Source organism: Oncorhynchus gorbuscha, linkage group LG04, assembly GCF_021184085.1.
Source record: "Oncorhynchus gorbuscha isolate QuinsamMale2020 ecotype Even-year linkage group LG04, OgorEven_v1.0, whole genome shotgun sequence".
NCBI classification, from domain to species: Eukaryota; Metazoa; Chordata; class Actinopteri; order Salmoniformes; family Salmonidae; genus Oncorhynchus; species Oncorhynchus gorbuscha.
The window spans coordinates 32,915,741-32,943,170 of NC_060176.1; the positions used below are offsets into that span (position 1 = coordinate 32,915,741).

Sequence of the window (27,430 nt, forward strand, 5' to 3'; positions counted from 1 at the left end):
ATGATATATTATATGGACAAGATAGCCAAGTGACCGCTCTAACAATGAACATACACGCCCTCAATAATTGAAGAAGGGCGAGATCAGGGGTGACTATTCTAGCCAATGAGAGGGCAGATACGCTTGTGAACAACAAGGTACAACTGTCGTGGTCGTTTTTCTCAAAGTTGCCGTAATGCCACGTACATTTCCTTATATCAGTACAAAGTATTATGTTACAAACTTATATTTGGTCAAATAAGCCTCACGTAATTCAACACTCACTCGTGTACCTCGATACAAACAGGGCATCGCTTACGCGGACAGATCTTTGGGCGGAGTAAATGCTCTCGCTTCGCCTCTTCCTCTCTGACTAAACTGTTCCTGTGAGTCACATGACAGCTAGCGAACCTCCTGACTCCTTTCTGTCGATTGTTTTCTTACTCCGATATTATTGCTAAAGGAAGATGGCTGCGGAGATGGAACCGCCACCACTGGGAGATGCAGGACAGACTGACTTCAGGGAAATAGAAGATGGAGAAGGCTTTTTTGTCAGTACTGTCACTACACTAGAGGTAAGAGTGAGCCGAGACCGAGGATTGAAAGCAACTAGGGGCTTGATGCTCATTGATACAGTACTAGACGACAAGAAAGTCAGGCGACCTTCCGTTGTTGTGAGCTAGATGCTGCTAGGCTTATGACACGGTTGTGTTAAGGGTGTTAGTTTCTTGAAATGAAAATCATGCAACAAAGTAGCCACTACAGTTTATTATAATCATGAATGATAATCTGTAGCCAGCTCACTATCCTGATGATGGCCAATAACGCATACTGGGAGGGGGTTTGTTCTTGAGATTCAGCCGTGCGTCAGAAAAACGCAGAATGTCTGCGCTGTTTACTGGTTTCCGGGTTTTCAATAGATCAGGGGATAATCACATGTGTGGTACAATTTTAAATTTCATATTATTTGTTTAAAATGGGATAAACCAACAATGGGACACTAATTGGAGTTTTACAAACATTAACTTGGTCTTTAGCCGAATTTGTTGCTGTGCATTTTATATTTGATATTTTAGTTATTTAACAGACGGTCTTATGCTCTTAGTTGTAAAATGCTAAAAGCCTAATGTTCTACAAACGTTTAGAAATATCTCTTTGGAATATCACCAATTATGGGAGAGTGCATGAGCCCAATCCTAGAAGTTGACTCCCTCTCTGAAATGTAGACCATAATCTCCCCGTCAGTCATACATTTCCCTTGTGAGCTGTGAATTTACAGGTGTAAGTCAGGTGCGTGTTTATTGCATAGATGGTCCTTGGAAATTTCCAATAAACAAATGAAAAATGATGAGCATACATGTTAACTAAGTGGACCTCTTTCTGCACTTTTAAGTGGAGTGGGACTAAGGTTAAGAGTAGTCTCCATTGACCGCTGCCTCACCCCCCACATAATTCTTCTTATTATTATATATATATTTTTTTAATTATTAATGTTCTGTCATTTTTTCTACTATCAAGGAAGTGGTAGGTTTTTGCCCCAACTTAGTTTGGTAACTTATACTTTTCAAAAGCTAAAAATGTTGATTGAATGTGAAGCCTGAAGGCCCATCAGATAAGACACTTACAGCTTCATTGTGCAACATGATCTGGATGTGTGCAGCAAAAGTTCAACATTCACCTTTTGCTACCCTTTCCGTCAAGCCATCTATGCGTGCCATTTGATGCATACGTTTGATTAATCCAACCTATGCACTACACAGAATGCATCGCAACTGCCTCTGCAACGCAGCAAATGCAGCATTCCTTTGGAAATGAATGTACTTCTGGTGTACCAAAACGCAATGACACTGTAGGTGTGATCGAGGCCTTATTAACATGTTAAACCTGCAGCGTCATTCCGTGAATGTCGAACTTTTGCTGCACACATCCAGATCATGCTGCATACTATTTTGCGCAAACACGCTGTAAGTGTGATCGAGGCATACGGCTTTGCTGCTGCTGTTTTTTTTGCCTGTGGTGGACTTTAATTTTGAACTCAGCAGCAAACAAACATTGATGCCAAGGAGAGTTTCCTGGTTTCTCTTATCCTGTGCTGAGTAGTAGGTGGAGGAAACCTCCCATTATCAGTCCCACTTCCGCTCCTTTCTCCTTAGCTCAGCTTTTATTTACGTACACTCTAAAGTGTTCTTGAATTGTGACGGTGTCTTTTACTTTTCGTTTCGTACACCTACTGAAAATAACATTTTTGGTTATTGAAAATACATTTCACAGCGGTTTAGATGGCACAATGATACTCTACATTATACATGGCTTTTTTTATCACAAACTGAAATTAGGCAAGCTCTTAGAATTTTAGCAACCAGGAAATTGAATTCTGCATATTGCACCTTTTTAAATTCATTTAAAACAATATTTTCCTGCCCATTATGATTCCTCCTTTTTAAAGTATGGCTGCTCATATCCTATTTCATTGGAACCTGACATGTGTTTTTTTTTGTTTACTTTCCAATAAAATAATGTTGTCATCTGAGGACGTGATGATGCAACAGTTTCAGTTTTTGTACTTGGTTCCTGTAGGCCCATATGCTAGTTTGTTTCCAACATGTCACATAATAGGCCTACACTGAAATTAATTGGTTTTTAAGTTAACATTGGTTTAACCTTTTATCTAGGCCTATGTTCCCCTAATAAGATTAGTCTTAATTGATCAGATTTCTTTTGGTCTTTGGGCTTCTGTTATTTTTATTACGTTTGTGCTTTTCTGCAGTCTCCAGAACCCTCATCTCCAGATCCACCCAGCATGCCTGCAGAAGGCATCAGCACAAATGGACCTAAGCAAGAAGACATTTCATTGGATGATGACCCAGAGGATCTGTTTGCAGGTATTCCCATCACCTCTGATTAAATGCCTCTCCTCGGTTAACTCTATTATTTAAGGGATAGTTAACCTAAATTACAAAATGTCCTATTGGTTTCCTTACCCTTTAAGCCGGGGGGTAGGCAACCCTGTTCCTGGAGTGCAGCAGGATTTTGTTCCAGCTAGGCACCACACCTGACCAACTGAGCTAATTGAGCAGTTCAGTGATTGCCTAAATTCAACACACCTGGTCTTCAAAAACTGTAGCACTCCAGAACCAGGGTTGCCTACCCCTGCTGTAAGCAGTCTATGGAAGATAAGACACCAATCTATTCTTTTTGGTTTTGTTTACCTGGCCACTGTCTTAAAATGCCAACTTCTTTTGCACTTATGGCGCAAAACCAATCCAAGTGGATATCCCCTAGGGGTCATTCCATTTGATTTTAATCACTTTTTGACCGCAGCCCTTTTGATTTGAATGAAGCTTTTTATACATATTTGTCCATGTATAAATGCAAATGCAAAATAGTTATGCACAAGGACTACTTTTAACAATTTACACAGAACATTTACAAAAACAGATTTACTTGAACAGTGCAGCTGCAAAGCATGGTAACAGAATGATGGCACCAACAGCAAAAACTGTCATTCTGTTACCAAGCTTTGCATCTGCATTGTTCCTCAAGTGTTTTTGTTAAATTTCCTGTGTGAGTTGTTAAAAGTAGTCTTTGTAAATTGCAGTGGTCTGAAGTAGAGGTCGACCGATTAATTGGTATGGACGATTGATTAGGGCCGATTTCAAGTTTTCATAACATTCGGAAATCGGTATTTTTGGGCGCCGATTTAAATTACAAAAATGTTTAAAAGGTATTTTTATATATATATTTATTTATATATTTATTTATTTATACCTTTTATTTAACTAGGCAAGTCAGTTAAGAACACATTCTTATTTTCAAAGACTGCCTAGGAACTGTGGTTTAACTGCCTCGTTCAGGGGCAGAACTACAGATTTTCACCTTGTCAGCTCGGGAGATCTAATCTTGCTACCTTACCGCTAACTCGTCTAACGCAATAACGACTTGCCTCTCTCGTTGCTCTCCACAAAGAGACTACCTGTTACTCGAATGCAGTAAGCCAAGGTAAGTTGCTAGCTAGCATTAAACTTATCTTATAAAAAACAATCAATCATAATCACTAGTTAACTACACATGGTTGATGATATTACTAGATATTATCTAGCGTGTCCTGCGTTGCATATAATTTGACTGAGCATACAAGTATCTAAGTATCTGGCTGAGCGGTGGTAGACAGAAGCAAGTGCATAAACATTCATTCAAACAGCACTTTCGTGCATTTTGCCAGCAGCTCTTCGTTGTGCGTCAAGCATTGCGCTGTTTATGACTTCAAGTCCCGAGATGAGGCTGGTGTAACCGAAGTGAAATGGCTGGCTAGTTAGCGTGAGCTAATAGCGTTTCAATTGTCACTTGCTCTGAGTCTTCTAGTAGTTGTTCCCATTGCTCTGCATGGTTAACGCTGCTTCGATGGTGGCTGTTGTCGTTGTGTTGCTGGTTCGAGCCCAGGGAGGAGCGAGGAGAGGGACGTAAGCTATACTGTTACACTGGCAATACTAAAGTGCCTATAAGAACGTCCAAAAGTCAAAGGTTAATGAAATTCAAATGGTATAGAGAGAAATAGTCCTATAATAACTACAACCTAAAACTTCTTACCTGGGAATATTGAAGACTCATGTTAAAAGGAACCACCAGCTTTCATATGTTCTCATGTTCTGAGCAAGGAACTGAAATGTTAGCTTTTTTACATAGCACATATTGCACTTTTACTTTCTTCTCCAACACTTTGTTTTTGCATTGTTTAAACCAAATTTAACATGTTTCACTATTTACTTGAGGCTAAATTGATTTTATTGATGTATTATATTAAGTTAAAATAAGTGATCATTCAGTATTGTTGTAATTGTCATTATTACAAATAAATAAATAAAAATCGTCCGATTAATCGGTATTGTTTTTTTGGGGCCTCCAATAATCTATCGGTATCGGCGTTGAAAAAAAAATCATGATCTCTAGTCTGAAGTAGGGCTGTGGCATTCGTGACATTTTTTGTATGAAGAATACAATTAAACATTGCTGAATAACAGATGAGTAGGCTCTCTATTAGCAAAAGCACTAGGCTATGTCAATCTACTGTCCCCCATAGTACAAAAGTTGACCTATTCTGTGCTAGAAATAAATATTTCCAGCATAGTCTGGAACAGTTGTGGAATGCGATAGATCCCAAATTAATACAACCACTAGCATCAAAAAACATGTTTTAAGCAATGAGGCTGATGCAACCGATGAGAACGTTAAGCATAAAATGTTGATAAACTGTTAGGCTATTTGTTTACATAAGCACAGCAATGCGCACACAGCACATATGTTCCATTAGCAGGAAAACACCATTCTCAAAAGTGACCACAAATGAGATTATGCATTTAATGCTTTTATTATAAAGGTGCATTTTTATGTGGAAAATTATCTTTCCCAAACTTGAAACTCACGTGCTGTGCATGAATGGCAGTTAGGCTCTACACCCATTGTAAAGGAAATTAATGTGCTTCATTTTAAGAAGTTTGGCCACGTTAGTTGTGATACAAACCTTAGCAAGGAGGAATGGGAAAAAAATTCAGTCTCTCGATGTGCAAAACTGATAGAGACATACCCCAAGCGACTTACAGCTGTAATCGCAGCAAAAGGTGGTGCTACCAAGTATTAACATTTACATTTAAGTCATTTAGCAGACTCTCTTATCCAGAGCGACTTACAAATTGGTGCATTCACCTTATGACATCCAGTGGAACAGTCACTTTACAATAGTGCATCTAAATCTTAAAGGGGGGGGGGTGAGAAGGATTACTTTATCCTATCCTAGGTATTCCTTAAAGAGGTGGGGTTAAGGGGGCTGAATAATTTTGCACGCCCAATCTTTCAGCTTTTGATTTGTTAAAAAAGTTTGAAATATCCAATAAATGTCGTTCCACTTCATGATTGTGTCCCACTTGTTGTTGATTCTTCACAAAAATATACAGTTTTATATCTTTATGTTTGAAGCCTGAAATGTGGCAAAAGGTCGCAAAGTTCAAGGGTGCCGAATACTTTCGCAAGGCACTGTATATCGAATTAATTTTATTCATTCAAATTTGTTTTTGCGCAATACTCCAAATTTCTGTATTGCAGAATCTAATTTTCTTCTGTATTTAATGTTTTTATGAGTTTCTGTCCTTGTTCTCATGTTGTCTTTTTGGTCTCGTTCGCTCCTTCTGTGCTGTGCATCTTCCCATTTACACCAGAGATCAGAGATCTCTATATAATGACGAGATGCTCATGTCTCCGCCCTAACAATGGGAGTCGTTGTGAGAGAGCGCTTTCCACTTTGTGCAGATAAGGGGTATACAATTTAATATAAATTGGAAATATAGTTTATTTATTCATTCTCCTATCATGATGGAACGGTCTCCAGCCCTATACCCTAGACACCCAACTGAGCAACCCATACACTAAGGAGTAGTCCTTCTCTTTTATGTGCCTGAAATGTATTTTTTTATTTCACCTTTATTTTTGGTCTCATTTGAGACCAAGGCCTCTTTTTCAAGGGATCCCTGAATTAACACAATTTATCAAATGTACATCATTCAAACATAGTGTAATAAAAGCATACAGTGCTACAAGCAATTTAAGGTATTTTTCACACAGTTTTGAGGTACTGTTCAAATCCGAGTTTGACTATTTGTTGTTACATTTGTATTTTTCTTCAGGGGCGGCAGGGTAGCCTAGTGGTTAGAGCGTTGGACAAGTAACCGGAAGGTTGTTAGCTCGGGGTTTGAACTTGCAAGGTACAAATCTGTCATTATGCCCCTGAACAGGCAGTTAACCCACTGTTCCTAGGCCGTCATTGAAAATAAGAATTTGTTCTTAACTGACTTGGCTGGTTAAATAAAGGTTAAATTTTAAAAAATTGGTCTGGTTGGTTTCTCATTGCCAAATGTCAAATGAACAAAATTCCGAAACAAAACCATGTATCTATGCAGGTCATTTGTTTAATGGACAAAAATACTCAAGTTAAATCCATTTATGATTGATTGTCATGAAGCATCACTTGTCTTCCAACAACATGCAGGAGTAAATAGTTCAGTAGCTGCTCTAACTGCGACGTGAATAGGACTATAGCCTATATCAGTAGCCTGTATCCCCGGTATAGCCCCCGTCTCCTCTAATCTGCATCGGATGAGTTCATAAATGTGCTGGTACCTACAGAATATTTCAGAGATCTAAGGTTATAAAAAATATATATAATGCTGCACAACAAATAATAATGTGCAACTCTGGTTCTTTTCCTGTGTTTGGTCCGGTCTGCGTTCGGGCCGAGACCACCCTTTTTGAACAAACCACAGTGCGTTGTTTAGTGTGCTCCCAAGTGCAGATGGTGTTCACACCAGTCCAAACGAAACAAACTAAGGGTGTGTGAAAGCCCCCTAAGAAAGAAACACATTCCTCAACAATGACAACAATGAGGTCCTCCATTAACAAACTTAACTTTACTAGAGGCACCAGAGCATCAAGGTGCAGAGAGCTCTGCAGATCATTCCATACACGGGTTGCAAAAAACGAAATGCAGATTTACCTAATTCTGTAATAATCAACTGGACCTCAAGAGTTCGTCATCCCTGTGATCAGGTCTGGTGACTGTACATTATGTCTGTAATTCTCCCCCACGATGAATAGATCTGTCTCCGTCCGTTCGTTCGTACGTACATTAATCACACGAGATATCCCAGACACCGCTGGCCTGATTTTGACTCAACTTGGGTGAATGATGCATCTTGCCATAGAGGACCGGCATTTACACTGATTGGCCTAAGGGGGGTGCTATAGTAATCAAATGAATTTTGAACAAGCATATCTCCTGTCCTGTTAGAGCTACAGTCATGAAATGTTGTACGAATATGCAGCCCCTCATGAGCAACGTGTCCTATAAGGACCTATAAGCTCCGCCCATTAGAATTTCAACAAATTAGACTTTGTCTCCCACCAAACTATGAACAAACATTTCTCCTGAGCTACAGTCATATAATTTTGTACATACACTATATATACAAAAGTATGTAGACACCCCTTCAAATGAGTGGATTTGGCTATTTCAGCACACCCATTGCTGTTTGGTGTATAAAATCACACAGAAGTCTGTCCATAATAAAGTGCTACTCTGCATTCTTAACACTATCAGGCCCTAGTTTTGTCGCACCTGGACTACTGTTCAGTCGTTTGGTCAGGTGCCACAAAGAAGGACTTAGGAAAATTACAATTGGCTCAGAACAGGGTGGCACGGCTGGCCAAAAATATATTTATTTATTTTTTTTCACATTGATGGTCATGGTAAGTTATGCAAAATGGGTCAAACTTGAGCTTCTCTATCTCCTGAATGTTTTGGCATTCAGGTCCAAATAGTTTCTTTCTACCATAGGACATCTACTTTGTGCATGACAAGTAATTTTTCAAACAATTGTTTACAGACAGATTATTTCACTTATAATTCACTGCATCACAATTCCAGTGGGTCAGAAGTTTACATACACTGTTGACTGCGCCTTTAAACAGCTTGGAACATTCCAGAAAATGATGTCATGTCACTTAGCCTATCAGAAGCTTCTAATGCCATCATTTGAGTCAATTGGAGGTGTACCTGCGGATGTATTTCAAGGCCTACCTTCAAAATCAGCCAAGACCTCAGAAACAAAATGGTAGACCTCAACAAGGCTGGTTCACCCTTGAGAGGAATTTCCAAATGCCTGAAGGTACCACGCTCATCTGTACAAACAATAGTACATTATTATAAACACCATGGAACCACCCAGCCATTATACCGCTCAGGAAGGAGACCCGTTCTGTTTCCTAGAGATTGACGTACTTTGGTGCGAAAGTGCAAATCAATCCCAGAACAACAGCAAATAACCTTGTGAAGATGCTGGAGCAAACGGGTACAAAATTATCTATAACCACAGTAAAACGAGTCCTATATTGACAACCTGAAAGGCCACTCAGAAAGGAAGAAACCACTGCTCCAAAACTGCCATAGAAAAAGCCAGACCACGGTTTGCAAATGCACATGAGGACAAAAATCATACTTTTTGGAGAAATGTTCTCTTGTTACGTTTGGAGGACAAAGGGGGAGGCTTGCAAGCCGAAGAACACCATCCCAACCATGAAGCACGGAGGTGGCAGCATCCTTTTGTGTGGGTGTTTTGCTGCAGGAGGGACTGGTGCACTTCACAAAATAGATGGTCTCATGAGGGAGGAAAATTATGTGGATATATTGAAGCAAAATCTCAAGACATCAGTTAAAGTTAAAGCTTGGTCACAAATGGGTCTTTGAATTGGACACTGTCGCCAAGCATACTTCCAAATTTGAGGCAAAATGGCTTAAGGACAACAAAGTCAAGGTATTAGAGTGGCTATCACAAAGCCCTGACCTCAATCCCATAGAAAATGTGTGGGCAGAACTGAAAAAGCATGTGCGAGCAAGGAGGCCTACAAAACTGACTCTGTTACACCAGCTTTGTCAGGAGGAATGGGCCAAAATTAACCCAACTTATTGTGGGAAGCTTGTGGAAGGCTACCGAAACGTTTGACCCAAGTTAAACAATTTAAAGGCAATGCTACCAAATACTAATTGAGTGTATGTAAACTTCTGACCCACTGGGAATGTGATGAAAGAAATAAAAGCTGAAATCATTCTCTCTACTATTATTTTGACATTTCACATTCTTAAAATAAAGTGGTGACCCTAACTGACCTAAGACAAGGACTTTTTATAAGGATTAAATGTCAGGAATTGTGAAGAACTGAGTTTAAATTTATTTGGCTAAGGTGTATGTAAACTTCTGACTTCAACTGTCCTTTAAGTTTTGTTCAAATAAGAAGGTGTGTGGTCAGAAAGTGATTGGTGTCAAATGGAATATAGCAATTTTTCACATTTCATGTCTAAATCATCCCAAAGTGTAAAATTCATTGTTTAGCTCAATAAAGTTATTGTAAGATGTTTTGGACTTGAAACGAGAAATGCAAATTATAATTTGGGTGAACTATAGCTTTTTAAAAATAAACCGTTTAACTCTGAAGCGTTTGTATTACGCTCTTCAAGGGTTAAACCGTAGCACTACGTGAATACCATAATTCTCCGAGTGTTTCCCTTTCCATTTGGAGTCATCACTTGTATTTTGTTTCTCAAGTGTAATGTTTTGTTTGTATCATTCTCTATTATTTGTTTGTATTTCAGAAGCAACAGAGGAGGTTTCTCTGGATAGTCCAGAGAGGGAGCCCATCCTGTCAGACGGTCCATCTCCGGCCATCACACCAGTCACCCCCACAGCTATGCTCACCCCCAGGATGGGCCTGGGCACTGCTGAGATGTTTGAGAGATCCCTGGATGAGGTAAGTAGTTGGGTTAAGTTGGCCCTAGATTCTGATCTTGGGCCAGTTTTGGATTTTCACAAATAATGGTTAAGGTTCGTATTGGGGGAGGAGATGCTGATCCTAGATCTGTACCTTGGGGAAACTTCACCATGGAGCATTCTCATAACACAAAGGTCAAGGTGGACTTTTAATACCACCAATGTTAGCCTTCAAAGCATTGGTAGTATAAAAGATTCACTGCAAGGAGAGGTTGAGAGTGCAACTTTCATTTTAGTTTTGTTTCCTTTTAGATTGAAGAGGACGATAGTGGTGACACCTTTGACATGCATATAGCAGTGTCCGATCCAGAAAAAGTTGGTACGTTTAATACCGTGTTAATGTATTCATATATTAAAGGTATACTTTGGGATTTTGGCAATGAAGCCCTTTGTCTATTTCCCCAGAGTCAGGTGAACTCATGGATACCATTGTTATGTCTCTGTGTTCAGTCTGAAGGAATAAGAGGTGGTTTTGCGAGCCAATCCTAACTAGCGTTAGCTCAATGACTGGAAGAAAATGCTTTTTTTGTTTTTGTTATTAATGAAAAATTAAACACCAACAAGTATTCACTCCCCTGGGTCAATACAATCTTTTTTGGTAAGTCTCTGAGAGCGTTTGCATACCTGGATTGTGCAATATTTGCCCATTTTATTATTTTCTTAACTCTTCAAGCTCTGTCAAGTTGGTTGTTCATAAACATACCTTTTCAAGTCTTGACAAATATTTCCAAGTACATTTAAGTCAAACTGTAACAAGGCTACTCAGGAACATGAACTCTCTTCTTGGTAAGCATCTGCTGTATAGATTTTAGGTTATTGTCCTGCTGAAAGGAATGAATGAATTTGTCTCCCAGTGTCTGGTGGAAAGCAGACTGAACCAGTTTCCTCCAGTCCTTGCCGATGAAAAACATTTCCACATCATGATGCAGCAACCACTATGCTTGGAAATATAGAGAGTGGTACTCAATGATGTGTTGTGTTGGATTTTCCTAAAATACAACATTTAGGACATTTAGTGCCTTTTTGCAAACAGAGTGCATGTTTTGGAGTATTTTTTTTTCTCTCTACGCGGTTTCCTTTTCACTCTGTCATTTAGGTTAGTATTGTGAAGTAACTACAATGTTGTTGATCCATCCTCAGTTTTCTCCCATCACAACCATTAAACACTTTAACTGTTTTAAAATCACCATTGGCCTCCCTGAGCGGTTTCCTTCCTCTGTGGCAACTCTGTTAGGAGGGATGCCTGTGTCTTTATAGTGACTGGGTGTATTGATACACCATGTAAAGCCAAATGAATACATTTACCATGCTCAAAGGGATATTCCTTGTCTGCTCTTTCTATTTTTACCCTGCCAATCGGTGCACTTCTTTGCGGGGCATTGGAAAAGCTCCCTTGTCTTTGTGATTGAATCTGTTCTTGAAATACACTACTCAATTGAGTGACCTTACAGATAATTGTTAGTGTGGGGTACAGAGAGGGTCAGTCGTAAATAAATCATGTTAACCCCTATTATTGCACACCAAGTGAGTGAATGCAAAATTATGTGACTTGTTAAGCAAATGTTGACTCCTGTGTTTATTTAGGCTTGCCATACATAACAAAGGGGGGTGAAGACATTATTATTATTATCATTATTAATTTATATAATTTTCTTTTCATGTTGACATTAATGCCGCATTTTGTGTAGGTCCGTGGGGGGGAAAACAATTAAATCCACTTCAATCCCATTTTGTAATGCAACAAAATTTGATAAAATCCAAGGGGATGAATACTTATGATATACATTGTATTATTCTCTCAAGTAGAAAATGAGCGACAATGCTGTTGTATCGAGGAGAGAATAGTTAAACCAATCCTGTGACTTTGGTTCACGCTAATATTTATGTTTCTTCTTTAAGGGGATGGAATGAATGCTTACATGGGATACAAAGTAACTACAAAGGTAAGGAAAATATCTTCATATTCTGCTTTTTCTTTTTTTAATCACTTGGGACAAGTTCAGAGTAGGGTTGCAAAATTCTGGTAACTCTTCCCCAAAAAGTTATCAGGGAAGGTTACCGTTGAAGTTTATATTAAGATTATACACATGTACTGCACATTCGTATCCACACTTTGAGTGGGGTATACTGTATGTTAGGTCAGAAGGCAACAAATAGATTGACAGTGTTAATAGGCATGGTTTTAGTGCCCATATTTGATATTGCTGTAGTTATTATTTGTAAACTGTATCATGAGATGACTCAAGACAACAAAGTGATTCCCTTTTTTTTGTACCTGGTACAAAAGTATATTTGTGTTAAGTTTTTATTATTAGATGAATGGGTCGATTCTTTTAAATATGTTTTTGGACAGATTTGGCTCATTAATCTAAATGGTCTGAATAATGATGATCCACACTTCTTTGAAAATACATATCATGATTTATCAAACCTACAAGCAATACAAGACTATTGTTATGGTGGGAGATTATAATAGGGTTTTAAATACCTCAGTGGGCCGTAAAGGAAATCATACTACAAACTATCACCCTTATGCTCTTATGGTAATCACGAATATATTGGAACTAGTGGATATATGGAGGCTGAAATATCCTGACCTGGTGAGATATACATGGAGGAGGATTAATCAAGCTAGTCGTCTTTCTTATGTCATTCTCGCTGGCACCAAAACATTTTTTAAAGGTTTTGATAGGAGACAGAATGAGATCGGACAGTCAAATAATTGGCATATATATATATTACTCTTACAGAATTTCCATATGGGCACAGATATTACAAGTGTAACCAAAACCTATTGCATGAAAATGTTTTTTTAACCAGCACAGAAGAATTGATAACTGACTTTTTCCGACATAAAAATATGCAGTGCCTTCGGAAAGTATTCAGACCCTTGACTTTTTCCATATTTTGTTAAATTACTCCCTTACTCTAAAACATATATTTTTTTAATACTCCACAATCTACACACAATAACCCATAATGACAAAGTGAAAACAGGTTTTTAGAAATTTGTGCAAATCTTTTTTTTTTTTTTTCAGAAATCCCTTATCTACATAAATATTCAGACCCTTTGCTATGCGACTCGAAATGCATCCTGTTTCCATTGATCATCCTTGACATGTTTCTGCAACTTGATTGGAGTCCACCTGTGGTAAATTCAATTGATTGGATTTGGAAAGGCACACACCTGTCTATATAAGGTCCCACAGTTGACAGTGCATGTCAGAGCAAAAACCAAGCCATGAGGTCGAAGGAATTGTCCGTAGAGTTCTGAGACAGGATTGTGTTGCGTCACAGATCTGGGGAAGGGTACCAAAACATTTCTGCAGCATTGAAGGTCCCCAAGAACACAGTGGCCGCCATCATTCTTAAATGGAAGAAGTTTGGAACCACTAAGACTCTTGATTGTGCTGGCCGCCCAGTAAACTGAGCAATCTGGGAAGAAGGGACTTGGTCAGGGAGGTGACCATGGTCACTCTGTCAGAGCTCTGGAGATCTTCCAGAAGGACAACCATCTCTGCAGCATGCCACCAATCAGGCCTTTATGGTAGTGGCCAGACGGAAGCCACTCCTCAGTAAAAGACACATGACAGCCCACTAGGAGTTTGCCAAAAGGCACCTAAAGACTCTGACCATGAGAAAAAAGATTATCTGGTCTGATGAAGCCAAGATTAAACTCTTTGGCCTGAATGCCAAGCGTCACGTCTGGAGGAAACGTGGCACCATCCCTACGGTGAAGCATGGTGGTGGCAGCATCATGCTGTGCAATGTTTTTCAGCGGAAGAGACTGGGAAACTAGTCAGAATTGAGGCAAAGATGAACAGAGCAAACTACAGAGAGATCTTTGATGAAAACCTGCTCCAGAGTGCTCAGGACCTCAGACTGAGGCAAAGGTTCACCTTCCAACAGGACAACGACCCTAAGCACACAGCCAAGACAACTCTGTAGTGTAAGTCTCTGAATGTCCTTGAGTGACTCAGCCAGAGCCTGGACTTGAACCCGATCAAACATCACTGGAGTGACCTGAAAATAGTTGTGCAGCAATGCTCCCCATCTAACCTGACAGCTTTAGAGGATCTGCAGAGAACAATGGGACAAACTCCCCAAATACAGGTGTGCCAAGCTTGTAGCGTCATACCCAAAAAGACTTGATGCTGTAATCGCTGCCAAAGGTGCTTCAACAAAGTACTAAGATAAGAGTCTGAATACTTATGTAACTGTAATATTTCAGTTTTTTATTTTATAAATGTGCAAAAATGTCTAAACTTGTTTTTGCTTTGTCATTATAGGGTATTGTGTGTGTGTAGGGGGAAAAAACTATTTAATCCATTTTAGAATAAGGCTGTAACGTGACAAATGTGAATGGGTCTGAATACTTTCCGAATGCACTGTACATAATAAGTTGTATTATTTGTGATAAGTTTAAAAAGAAAAATGACATTTTCCACTCTTGCCTTGTCAATGTCTTCTTCCTCCTTCTTCTAGACCTCTATGACCATTTTCAGCAAGAATGAAACCACTGTAAGGAGGAGGTTTAGTGACTTTCTAGGCTTGCACAGCAAACTAGCCTCCAGGTACCTGCATATAGGATACATAGTCCCTCCCGCTCCAGAGAAAAGCATTGTGGGTGAGTGGAATCTGCATGGATGTGAATTGAATTGAATAAGGTGTTATTGTTGTTGCATCAGCTAGTTTAGTCATGTATGTCATGAATTGTGGTAGCAAAACAGCAGAGCTGATATTTCCTATAGTAGTGTGTAAAGAGGGCAGTCATTTTGCCTGGGCAACGTTGTTCATCTACAGGAATGACTGTGTGTAAACATTTGTATATGTCTTCATCTACAGGAATGACTAAGGTCAAAGTTGGGAAAGAGGATTTGTCTTCTGCAGAATTTGTCGAGAAGAGAAGATCAGCCTTAGAAAGGTATCTATGAACATACAAGAAACCCTTCTCAAAATCAGTAGTTTTTCAGTACTTCAGACCTACTGCAAACATGTAACCATTCCATCAAATCATTATTCTGCTGTTTCATTTGTTTTGGCGATCTTTACGACATACATCCACGCCTGTCCTCCAACAGTGAATGATCCTCGCCACGCAGCTCATTTAATGCCCTACTTGTCAGATGAGACAGCTCTCATGTCTTACACAAAACGTTTATGTGAAAAGCCCCTTCAGTCTAAAGAGCATTCTTGTTCTGGTCTTTTGTGGCTTGAAAGGTTAACCTAGAAATATTAGGTAAATAATTATCACAGCGCTCCAGGGATTCGAGGCTGTCAACACGTGAATGGGGGGTTTCCTCCCGAGCTTCACACCGTATCCTCTGGACAGAGCTGTCTTAACATTTTCGGTGTTCAGCCCGAGGATGACTACTGCTGCCCCATCCCTGGTTTTAGCCCATTCTGATGAATCGAATAACAATTTACGTTAAGTGAGGCCCTGACATTTCTCTGCCCTTTTTATCATCTGCCCATTGACTGACATGAAGGTCAGTGTTTACAAGTGGACAGGGTGTCCGATTTATACACCTCACTGTTAAAGAACTGAATCCTGATGGCCAAAACAATTCATTTTAATTGTAACATAAGATATTTTAATATCTATGCATTCAAATAACTTACTTCAAATTAATTGTTTTGGCCATCAGGATTAGGTTCTTTAACAGTGAGGTGTACAAAGCTGACACCCTGCCCACTTGTAAACGCTGACCTTCATGTCAGTCAATGGGCGGATGATATATACAGTTGAGGTCGGAAGTCGGAACACTTAGGTTGGAGTCATTAACTTGTTTTTCAACCACTCCACAAATTTCTTGTTAACAAACTAGTTTTGGCAAGTTGGTTAGGACATCTACTTTGTGCATGACACAAGTAATTTTTCAAACAATTGTTTACAGACAGATTATTTCACTTATAATTCACTGCATCACAATTCCAGTGGGTCAGAAGTTTACATACACTGTGCCTTTAAACAGACTGGAACATTCAAGAAAATGATGTCATGGCTTTAGATGCTTTTGATAGGCTAATTGACATCATTTGAGTCAATTGGAGGTGTACCTGTGGATGTATTTCAATGCCTACCTTCAAACGCAGTGCCTCTTTTGCTTGACATCATGGGAAATTCCAAATAAATCAGCCAAGATCTCAGAAAAAAATGGTAGACCTCCACAAGTCTGGTTCATCCTTGGGAGCAATTTCCAAATGCCTGAAGGTACCACGTTCATCTGTACAAACAATAGTACGCAAGTATTAACATCATGGGACCACACAGCTGTCATCCTGCTCAGGAAGGAGACATGTTCTGTCTCCTAGAGATGAACGTACTGTGGTGCGAAAAGGGCAAATCAATCCCAGAACAACAGCAAAGGACCTTGTGAAGATGCTAGAGGAATCGGGTACAAAGGTATCTATATCCACAGTAAAACGAGTCCTATATCAACATAATCTAAAAAGGCTGCTCAGCAAGGAAGAAGCCACTGCTCCAAAACCGCCATAAAAAAGCCAAACTACGGTTTGAAACTGCACATGGGGACAAAGATCTAGCTTTTTTTGGAGAAATGTTCTCTGGTCTGATGAAACAAAAATAGAATTGTTTGTCCAAAATGACCGTCATTATGTTAGGAGGGAAAAGGGGGAGAACACCATCCCAACCGTGAAGAACTGGGGTGTCAGCATCAAGTTGTGGGGGTGCTTTGCTGCTGGAGGGACTGCTGCACTTAATAAAATAGATGGCATCATGAGGGAGGAAAATTCTGTGGATATATTGAAGTAACATCTCAAGACATCAGTCAGGAAGTTAAAGCTTGGTTGTAAATGGGTCTTCCAAATGGACAATGACCCCAAGCATTCTTCAGAAGTTGTGGCAAAATGGACAACAAAAGTCAAGGTATTGGAGTGGCCATCACAAAGCCCTGACGTTAATCCCATAGAAAATTTGTGAAAAAACGTGTGTGAGCAAGGAGGCCTATACAAACCTGACTCTGTTACACCAGCTCTGTCAGGAGGAATGGGCCAAAATTAACCCAACTTATTGTGGAAAGCTTGTGGAAGGTTCCCCAAATTGTTTGACCCAAGTTAACACTAGTCTGCTGTACCTGCGCCAAAACTCTGGTGTTTTTTATCCTATAGATAGCTTGTTCTCTATCTTCATTTTTTAAATGGTGAGCCATGTTTTAAGCACAAGGATCAAAACTAATTTTCTCATGTGCTTTCGTCTCTCTGTAGCAGAAATATAGAGAGCAATCTGTTTGGAACATCAAATTGCAATGCATATAGAATTGTGAAAACCAAAATACATATTGTATTGGCACCTAAGTACATTTACATTCATGTAGTTTAGCAGTCCCTCTTATCCAGAGTGACGTAATGTAGTGAGTGCATACATCTTTGTATTTTTTTCATACTGGTCTCCCTTGGGAAATGAACCCACAACCCTGGTGTTGCAAGCAACATGCTCTACCAACTGAGCCACACAGGACCAAGTATCGTGATATGGTATTGTGAGGTCCCTGGCAAATCCTAGCCCTACTGTATTTAATATTTTTTCATTAATTGTTACCTCTGCACTGAGCATGGTAATGATTTATCTACACAATGTAACCTTTTCTTTTATGCTCAATAGGTATCTGATGAGAACAGTGAAACATCCCATCCTGCTGAAGGATCCGGATGTCATGATGTTCCTGGAGAGTTCAGAGGTAGCGTTTAATCTCAATCTGTGTACGACATCCAATTGAGGATTAATTTTTAAAAAGCACATGTTTTTGTTATTTTGTGGTGATATTTTCCCCTATTTCACTATTCTTTAATAAAGCCAACTTCTGGAAATAGTTTGGGATAAGCTCAAGAACATATGTGACCTTTGTTTTGAAAATGGCCAGTGTCACAGCAACATGTTCCAATGAAATTACTGTATTAATCCAGATGTAATGAAATGCCACTGTAGAAAAGAAGGATAAATGGCTGAAAGCAATTGAAAGCTATTTTTGCCCATTGTTCCTCTGAGAGTTTTCCCAGTAAATGGATTAAATTAGATTCTAACAACATTGAAATGTATGAGAGTGGAGAAAACCCCACACAGCTCCTGGCGCGGGGCTCCCTCTGGGATTGGGTCGGAGCCCTAGCCTGTTAACCGGTTTGTTTGCACTTATTTGTCATTTTATCCCAGCTGCCGAGAGCGGTTAGCACCCAGGCGCTGAGTGGGGCCGGAATATTGAGGATGGTAAACAAAGCTGCCGACGCTGTCAACAAAATGACAATCAAGATGAATGAATCGGATGCGGTAAGGGCTGATTTTTGGACTTGAATAATGAGACGAATTAATGAGGCTTTCCACTTGAATTCTAAGATTGTGTGAGTGAAAAGAAGTAGAGGCACAAGCCAGGTGCTTGTGGTCCTTTCCTTCCTTACTGGGAAAAGCTATATTATTTTTATTTTCCACTTCATTGCAATTTATTAACTGCCTTTATTTTTGATACGCTTGTCATTCAAATGTAAACTATAAAAGCGTTGTTGGCATTGGATATCTTGTGGAATATGGGGCCTGTCTTACACTGTCAATGTGTTGAATGTAAAACCTAGCATCTCGCACAGGGTGACTCAGTATGTAAAAAATATTTACAAATTTAATGTGTTCATTTATTTATTAATCAATAATTGCAAATGTTTTGAAAACATACATAGTTACTAGTTACTATCATTACTTATTCATACTATTATAATTTAATTCTGTGGAGAAACTGTATTATGTTTCAGCTTGATTTTATTTCTGTGAGTGTCAACAGTGGTTTGAGGAGAAGCACCAGCAGTTTGAGAACCTCGACTTGCAACTCAGAAAACTGCATGCTAGTGTGGAGTGTCTGGTCTGCCACCGGAAAGGTAATCCTCCCATGAGTCCTGACCCTGAGCCCCAGTTTAGAGACATACTCTAGACATGTGGTCCTGTGTAGCTCAGTTGGTAGAGCATGGCGCTTGTAACGCCAGGGTAGTGGGTTCGATCCCCGGGACCACCCATACGTAGAATGTATGCACACATGACTGTAAGTCGCTTTGGATAAAAGCGTCTGCTAAATGGCATATATTATTATTATATTATTATTACATGTAAGGCCACATTCTGCTCTTTTAAATGCACAAGCAGTGCGTAAAATATCTGCAATTACTCCAAAACTTGATTGCACCGCGTGTAGTGCTTTTTCACAAACTGCCAGTAAAATTCTTCCTATAATATATATTTAATATACTACAGTTGAAGTCGGAAGTTTACATACACCTTAGCCAAATAAATTTTAACTCCGTTTTTCACAATTCCTGACATTTAATCCTCACCATTTTATTTAAAGAATGTGACATGTCAGAATAATAGCAGAGAGAATGATTTATTTCAGCTTTTATTTCTTTCATCACATTCCCAGTGGGTCAGAAGTTTACATACACTCAATTAGTATTTGGTAGCACAGCCTTCAAATTGTTTAACTTGGGTCAAACGTTTCATGTATCCTTCCACAAGCTTCCCACAATAAGTTGGGTGAATTTTGGCCCATTCCTCCTGACAGAGCTGGTGTAACAGAGTCCGGTTTGTAGGCCTCCTTGCTCGAACACGCTTTTTCAGTTCTGCCCACAAATGTTCTATAGGATTGAGGTCAGGGCTTTGTGATGGCCACTCCAATACCTTGACTTTTGTTGTCCTTAAGCCATTTTGCCACAACTTTGGAAGTATGCTTGGGGTCATTGTCCATTTGGAAGACCCATTTGACCCACTCATGTCTTGAGATGTTGCTTCAATATATCCACATAATTTTCCTCCCTCATGATCCCATCTATTTTGAGAAGTGCACCAGTCCCTCCTGCAGCAAGCACCCCCACAACATGATGCTGCCACCCCCGTGCTTCACGGTTGAGATGGTGTTCTTCGGATTGCAAGCCTCCCCCTTTCTCCTCCAAACGTAACGATGGTCATTATGGCCAAACAGTTCTATTTTTGTTTCATCTAACCAGTGGACATTTCCCCAAAAAGTATGATCTTTGTCCCCATGTGCAGTTGCAAACCGTAGTTTGGCTTTTTTATGGCGGTTTTGGAGCAGTGTCTTCTTCCTTGCTGAGCGGCCTTTCAGGTTATGTCAATATAGGACTCATTTTACTGTGGATATAGATACTATTGTTTGTACATATTAATGTGGTACCTTCAGGCGTTTGGAAATTGCTCCCAAGGATGAACCAGACTTGTGGAGGTCTACAATTTTTTGGGGGGGCTAATTTATGTTTGATTTTCCTATGATGTCAAGCAAAGAGGCACTGAGTTTGAAGGTAGGCCTTGAAATACATCCACAGGTACACCTCCAATTGATGATGTCAATTAGCCTATCAGAAGCTTCTAAAGCCATGACATCATTTTCTGGAATTTTCCAAGCTGTTTAAAGGCACAGTCAACTTAGTGTATGTAAACTTCTGACCCACTGGAATTTCCGACTTCAACTGTATATGTCGTGTGCTGTCTAATTCTGGACAATATCTGGTGTTACAATTATCAAAAAATTGCCATGTATAATACAATTCTCAATTGAACAATGTTGTTATTTTGTTAAAGGCCCAGTGCAGTCAAACACGTGATTTCCTGTGTTTTATATACTGTATATTTCCACACTGAGGTTAGAATGATACTGTAAATGTTTGAAAGTTTGATAATACCCATTTTAGTATAAGAACTGTTTGAAAAGACTACCTGAAATTTCAGTCTGTTTTGGCGGGATGGAGTTTTGGCCTGTCTGGTGGAGTTACCAGTTAATAGACTAACAAGAAAGTGCATTCCAAACCTCTCTGCCAATAACAGCTAGTTTTCAGTTTTCCTCTCCCCACTCAGACCACTCCCAGACTGTCCCTTGCTTGAGAAATTGCTCTTTGCTAAGAAGCTGTTTTTCTTTATATTTGATTGTTTTAATTTAAAACAATCACCGTAAGGTACTTAATTGTTAGCCAGAAATGATTTGATATTGAGATAAAAAATGGCTGCATTGGACCTTTTTTAATTGTCTTGCACATTATTTGTGAACCATTTTAAATTGGACCACTTTACAGAGCTGTCGGTAAACACGGCATCCTTCGCCAAGTCGGCAGCCATGCTTGGGAACTCCGAGGACCACACAGCCCTGTCGCGGGCCCTGTCGCAGTTGGCCGAGGTGGAGGAGAAGATCGACCAGCTGCACCAGGACCAGGCTTACGCTGATTTCTACCTGTTCTCCGAGCTGCTGGGGGACTATGTACGTCTCATCACTGCAGTCAAGGTATTCACTGGAGACCTGTACCACTGTGCTGGAATAAAGCACTGGGGAACAGATATATTCTGTGTGGGCCTCACATTTCTTTATCTGTATAATTTTTTAGCCCTTACCGATATTCTCAGGTTTAGGATGTGCGTATCACCTTCTTTTTTTGATCATTGGACACCTAGCACAGTCCTATGAATGTATACCCTTACCAAGGCTTCATTATCTGCAATACATTTCCAATGTTCTTTAGTTGTTGAATTTCACCTAGAGTAAAATAACTTACACACCAGCCTTCTACTGCTATAAACCTTGTTGCAGGCCCTAATTCTGCTTTTCAACATTTTGTCTTGGCTGTTGTAATAAAGGCACATTCCCATTCCGATTCCTTTTAATGTGAGGTTAGCAGTGAACCTAAACGTATGCTTTGTCTCTTTCCGTAGGGTGTATTTGACCACCGGATGAAGACTTGGTCCAAGTGGCAGGACACCCAGCTCTTGCTGCAGAAGAAGCGTGAGGCTGAGTCCAAACTCCAGTTCGCAAACAAGCCAGACAAGCTGCAGCAGGCTCAGGACGAAATCAAAGAGGTAATCGAAAAGTGCACCTCACTAACAAACAAACAGACATTTTAATGATACTTGTGCTCAAATAGGCTGGATAGAATTGCAAGAGAGGGCAGCTATATAGTGGCAGGACACCCAGAACAAAAACATAAACGCAACATGTTTCATGAGCTGAAATTAAAGATCCCAGAAATGTTCCATATGCACAAAAAGCTTATTTCTCTCAAAATGTTTGCAGAAATGTGTTTACATCCCTCTTAGTGAGTATTCCTCTTTTGCCAATAATGGCATAGTTATTTAACTAGGCAAGTCAGTTAAGAACAAATCTTGTTTTCAATGACGGCCTAGGAACAGTGGGTTAACTGCCTGTTCAGGGGCAGAATGACAGATTTGTACCTTGTCAGCTCAGGGGTTTGAACTTGCAACCTTCCGGTTACTAGTCCAATGCTCTAACCACTAAGCTACCCTGCTGCCCCAATTAAACATCATGGTCATTGCACAGGTGCACCTTGTGCAGGGGACAATAAAAGGCCACTCTAAAATGTGCTGTTTTGTCACACAACCACAATGCCACAGATTTGTATTGAATGAGCGTGCAATTGGCATGCTGACTACAGGAATGTCCATTGAGCTGTTGCCGGAGAATTGAATTTCTCTACCATGTTAATTTCTCTACCATAAGCTGCCTCCAACATCATTTTCGAGAATATGGCAGTACATCCAACCGGCATCACAAGCGCAGACCATGTGTAACCACACCAGTCCAGGACCTCCACATCTGGCTTCTTCACCTGCGGGATCATCTGAGACCAGTCACCAAGACAGCTGTTGACACTGTGGGATTGCAAAACTGAAGAATTTCTGCACAAACTATCTCAGGGAAACTCATCTGCATGCTCGTTGTCCTCACCAGGGTCTTGACCTGACTACAGTTCGGCATCGTTTCCGACTTCATTCGGCAAATGCTCACCTTTGACAAGTGTGCTCTTCACGGATGAATCCCAGTTTCAACTGTACCGGCGTCTTGTGGGCGAGCGATGTGGTTTGCTAATGTCAACTTTGTGAACAGAGTGTTACATGGTGGGGTTATGGTATGGGCAGGCATAAGCTACAGACAATGAACAGAATTGCATTTTATTAATGGCAGTTTGAATGCACAGAGATACCGTGATGAGATTCTGAGGCCCATTGTCGTGCATTCATCCGCCGACATCACTTCATGTTTCAGCATGATAATGCTTGGCCCCATGTCGCAAGGATCTGTACACAATTCCTGGAAGCTGAAAATGTCCCAGTGGCCTGCATAATCACCAGACATGTCACCATTGAGCATGTTTGGGATGCTCTGGATCGACGTGTACGACAGCGTGTTCCAGTTCTCGCCATTATCCAGCAACTTCGCACAGCCATTGACGAGGAGTGGGACAACATTCCACAGGCCACAGTCAACAGCCTGATCAAGTCTATGCAAAGGCGATGTATCGCCCTCATGAGGCAAATGGTGGTCACACAAGATACTGACTGGTTTTCTGAGCCATGCCCCTACTTTAAATTTTTTTTTAAAGTTATCTGTGACCAACAGATGCATATTTGTATTCCAGTCATGTGAAATCCAAAGATTAGGGCCTAATGAATTTATTTGAACTGCAACTCAGTAAAATCTTTGACGTTGTTGCATGTTGCGTTTTATATTTTTGTTCAGTGTAGTTAGTTACAAAATGTATTCAAGAAGTTAGTTTTCATGTTGACAACATTAAAATGGTATTGAGAATAGTATCTGGATGCTACTCAATCAAGCGGAGTCTAACCCAAAACATAAGCTTAATTTAATTCACCTCCTAAAGCTTTATTTCACATTCCATTACTGACTGGAAATTCAGGTACTCCTGAAGGGGTGTTTAAACTTGAATGTAGCATGTTGACCCCAGTTGCTCTCCTTGATTTGGAATAGCAAGCCAACCTTAGTGTGTCGGTTGTTTTGGTAAAACAATTACTTGAGTTTATTATGGCATTCATCTCTAGATCTGTTATTTGGGCATCAGCTTGGAAAAACTGGTTAAAGAGTCACAAATGATTAGCGTTAGCTTATATTGCTATATGATCAGTTTTGACATGCTTACAATTACGCCATCATTACATGTTCCGCTACTCAACTTAAATGTCATTAGCTTTATGAGAACACTATTTATTTCTCTCCTTTTCCTCTCCTGCTACATCTCCTCCCTATGTGTATTACCATCGATTAAATTGTTAAAACGCTTCTGAATTGTAGGCACATACTTTACACTTTATTTTAAACATAAGTAAATATTTGCATTAAATATGAGAAACCTAAGAAATACTTTGCTTAGGATGTTTGTAACAGACGAGGTGAAAAATCTATCTTTGCCCTTGAGCAAGGCACTTAACTATAATTTGCTCCAGGGGGGGCCTGCTATTATGGCTGATCCTGTAAAACAACACATTTCACTGCACCTATGTGACAATAAAACATATTTTTGTATTATCCATGTACTTACTAATTTACCAAATCTTGAACCATACTGCCCCCTCTGGTCAATAATAAGTATTCCACAAAGGACAATAAGATTCAGGGGGTGGTAGATTAATCGAGACATTTTGTCATAACGCATGCTACTGGAGATATTCACAGAGGGGTTGTTTTTTAAGTTGAATATCCCCCCTTTCTGTCTTGGGCATTGCATGCTAACCAGGGTGACTCCTGTAACGGCTACTACCCTCTTAACTGTTTGCTTTGATCAGTAGAATGCCATTCCTCTATAGTTCACCTGTGTTTGGCAACAGTGGTTCATGTTTGAATTATTTTAAGAACAAAACATTTTCAGCCTCTTTAATTTCTGCATTTTCCCTGCCATGCCTCTACCAAGGAGATTGAGGAGGTAGGACCCTGGGCTTGGCTTTTTTTATTTAATTTTCTTCATCACTTACAGTTCCCTCCATTTCACCACTAAACTGCACCCATTGGAGTGCCCATCTAGTGTCACATGGATCATCTTTGTCAAAAGACTATGTTTGGCTGGTTCATTTGAAACGTATAATGATATCAATACACAAGTGATCACTTTGGGACTAGGGCAGGGTTTCCCAAACTCGGTCCCCGGGACCCCAAGGGGAACACGTTTAGTACCCCCCCCCCTGCACTACACAGCAGATTCAAATAATCAACTAATCATCAAGTTTTTTTATATTTTTATCGTCTGTACTATTAGGGCAAGAAACAAAACGTGCTCCCCTTGTGGTCCCAAGGACAGTTTTGGAAATGCTGGACGAGGGGATGAGGATTTGACCAAGTGAGGGTTGAAAACCTAATGAACTGAATATGTAAATGGACTGTGCAAATTGGCAGAGCATTGTGCAAACTGCTTAGTGTAAGACAGTCACATGATCTATACGAACAGGACTGTTTCGTATTTGCAAGCGTAAAAATGGGCTTGTCTTAAATTCAAACTTTTTTTTTTACTCCAACTTAATATGCATTGCTTCACCATTTAACTTGGTATGGTCAATCATCTCCAGTGAATAGTGAGTTTACTTTACCCCACAACTCCTGAGAATTTGTCTATCCTCATTACTAGTAATTACTTAATACCTTTTTTACATTTTTTTTTCAAATGCAATTGACTAATGGATAATGTATTAGTAACTGACCAGTAACAGTTAATTATGCAACAGGTTAGTGTATAAATCCAGTACACCAGTGTAGAATACATTTGTACACTCGTGTACTTGTTTTGGACCGTGGACTTTGTTAATGGAGAGAACTTGTCATTTTGTCTTTGCAGTTGGAGGGGAAGGTCCAGCAAGGTGAAAAAGACTTTGAGCTGATTTCCAAAACCATTCGAAAAGAAGTGAGCCGATTCGAGGTATGGTGAACATGATAAAACACCTTTTATGTATTTGGTTTCGCACCAGAATATGGGCATCATGTGGATGGGAGGGGCCTGTTAAACTAAAGTTTAGAAATAAGACAAGGGCAAATGTTTACCCTTATTGGTAGTTTGATGTTTCCATAAACACTGAATTGTTGATTTGTGATAACAGGACAGCCCTAACTAAAATATATATATATTTTAATACCGCAGTATTATGATAGTTTGGATAGTGATTTATTACACTGACCGTATGTGTTCTCATCATAATGTTATTTTGTCTGACCTGTGACTATGTCTCTCTTGTTACAGAAAGAAAGAGTGAAGGACTTCAAAGTTGTCATTATCAAATACCTGGAGTCGCTTGTGCAAACACAACAGCAGGTACAGCATATCTGGGTTTGGATTCCTATTGGTAGTGTAGTGGGAGAGTAAAAATGACATAACTACACACACACACACCACTTGCACCAACTTGTAACAAATGTCATAATTTATGTTTCATTACGAAATGTATTACAATATGTTGACAATTCAGTGATTATCTTGCATGTTTTCCCAGAATTTCTACATACTATCTAATTAGCATAATACTCTACATAGAATAAAATATGCCTGAAAACATACTTTGAGATAATATACTTCTTTAATATACTATTTGAAAGGGAAATAAACATATGGGCCCAATACCACCTAATGTTTTTCTGTTAGATTTTTTTTTAATACTGACAATAGACATTCATGAACTTCATTTTCCTAAGGATTACCTTAAAAGTCTAATGCATGGTCATGTCGCTAATTGGATTCTCGCTGTATTTTCCCTTCTGCTCCACAGCTGATAAAGTATTGGGAGGCGTTCTTACCCGAAGCCAAAGCTATCGCATAATAACTGGATGGCCCGCCTTGCCTGCGTTTTTGCCAACCATAGCACCCCTGTCTGATGATCACACATTTTCTTATGTTTACGTCCAGATCACGCCTTCAAGAGAATGCATGGAGAAACAAAATACACGTTTTGACATGCATAATAAAACCACTTAATTTTGGTGGAGAATTGCTTTGTTACCCTATGATTTCACCTGAAAGAAGCACCTGTCCCATTTCTGTTGAGAGATTAACCGCACGAGGACTGTGATAAACCAGGGACTTCGCACTCCCTGATTGATCAAACACTACTACTCTGTCTTATTTACTACCAGTATGTTTTGTGCATTTAATAATTGCCACCTAATGTGCAATGGTTGACGATTTCTTTTACTAGATTTTTTTGTTGTATTGTTTAATTTGAAAGCCTTTTCTTTTGACTTTACATTCCCGTGCCGCAAATGTTTGAGTACTTCAATTCTAATAAAGGAATGTATCTCGGT

At 39.6% G+C, this 27,430-nt stretch overlaps 1 protein-coding gene across 1 annotated transcript; it reads left to right on the forward strand.

The window, feature by feature from the left end:
• The first annotated feature begins 338 nt into the window (after positions 1-338).
• On the forward strand, positions 339-27,430 carry snx2 (sorting nexin 2). Its single transcript, XM_046346523.1, has 15 exons — positions 339-554; positions 2,747-2,861; positions 10,172-10,326; positions 10,599-10,665; positions 12,246-12,289; positions 14,832-14,973; positions 15,192-15,270; positions 17,971-18,046; positions 18,517-18,630; positions 19,133-19,226; positions 21,423-21,628; positions 22,054-22,197; positions 25,977-26,057; positions 26,376-26,447; positions 26,899-27,430. Exons 1-15 carry the CDS (start codon positions 447-449, stop codon positions 26,947-26,949), a joined length of 1,548 nt encoding a protein of 515 aa, XP_046202479.1. The 5' UTR covers positions 339-446; the 3' UTR covers positions 26,950-27,430.

Excerpts from the sequence above, each read along its gene's own strand:
- snx2 (XM_046346523.1), top strand. The coding sequence starts at position 447 with ATGGCTGCGGAGATGGAACCGCCACCACTGGGAGATGCAGGACAGACT. Across the intron at positions 10,666-12,245 it reads GTCCGATCCAGAAAAAGTTG|GGGATGGAATGAATGCTTAC; the intron begins GTACGTTTAATA and ends TTCTTCTTTAAG. Across the intron at positions 18,631-19,132 it reads AGATGAATGAATCGGATGCG|TGGTTTGAGGAGAAGCACCA; the intron begins GTAAGGGCTGAT and ends GAGTGTCAACAG.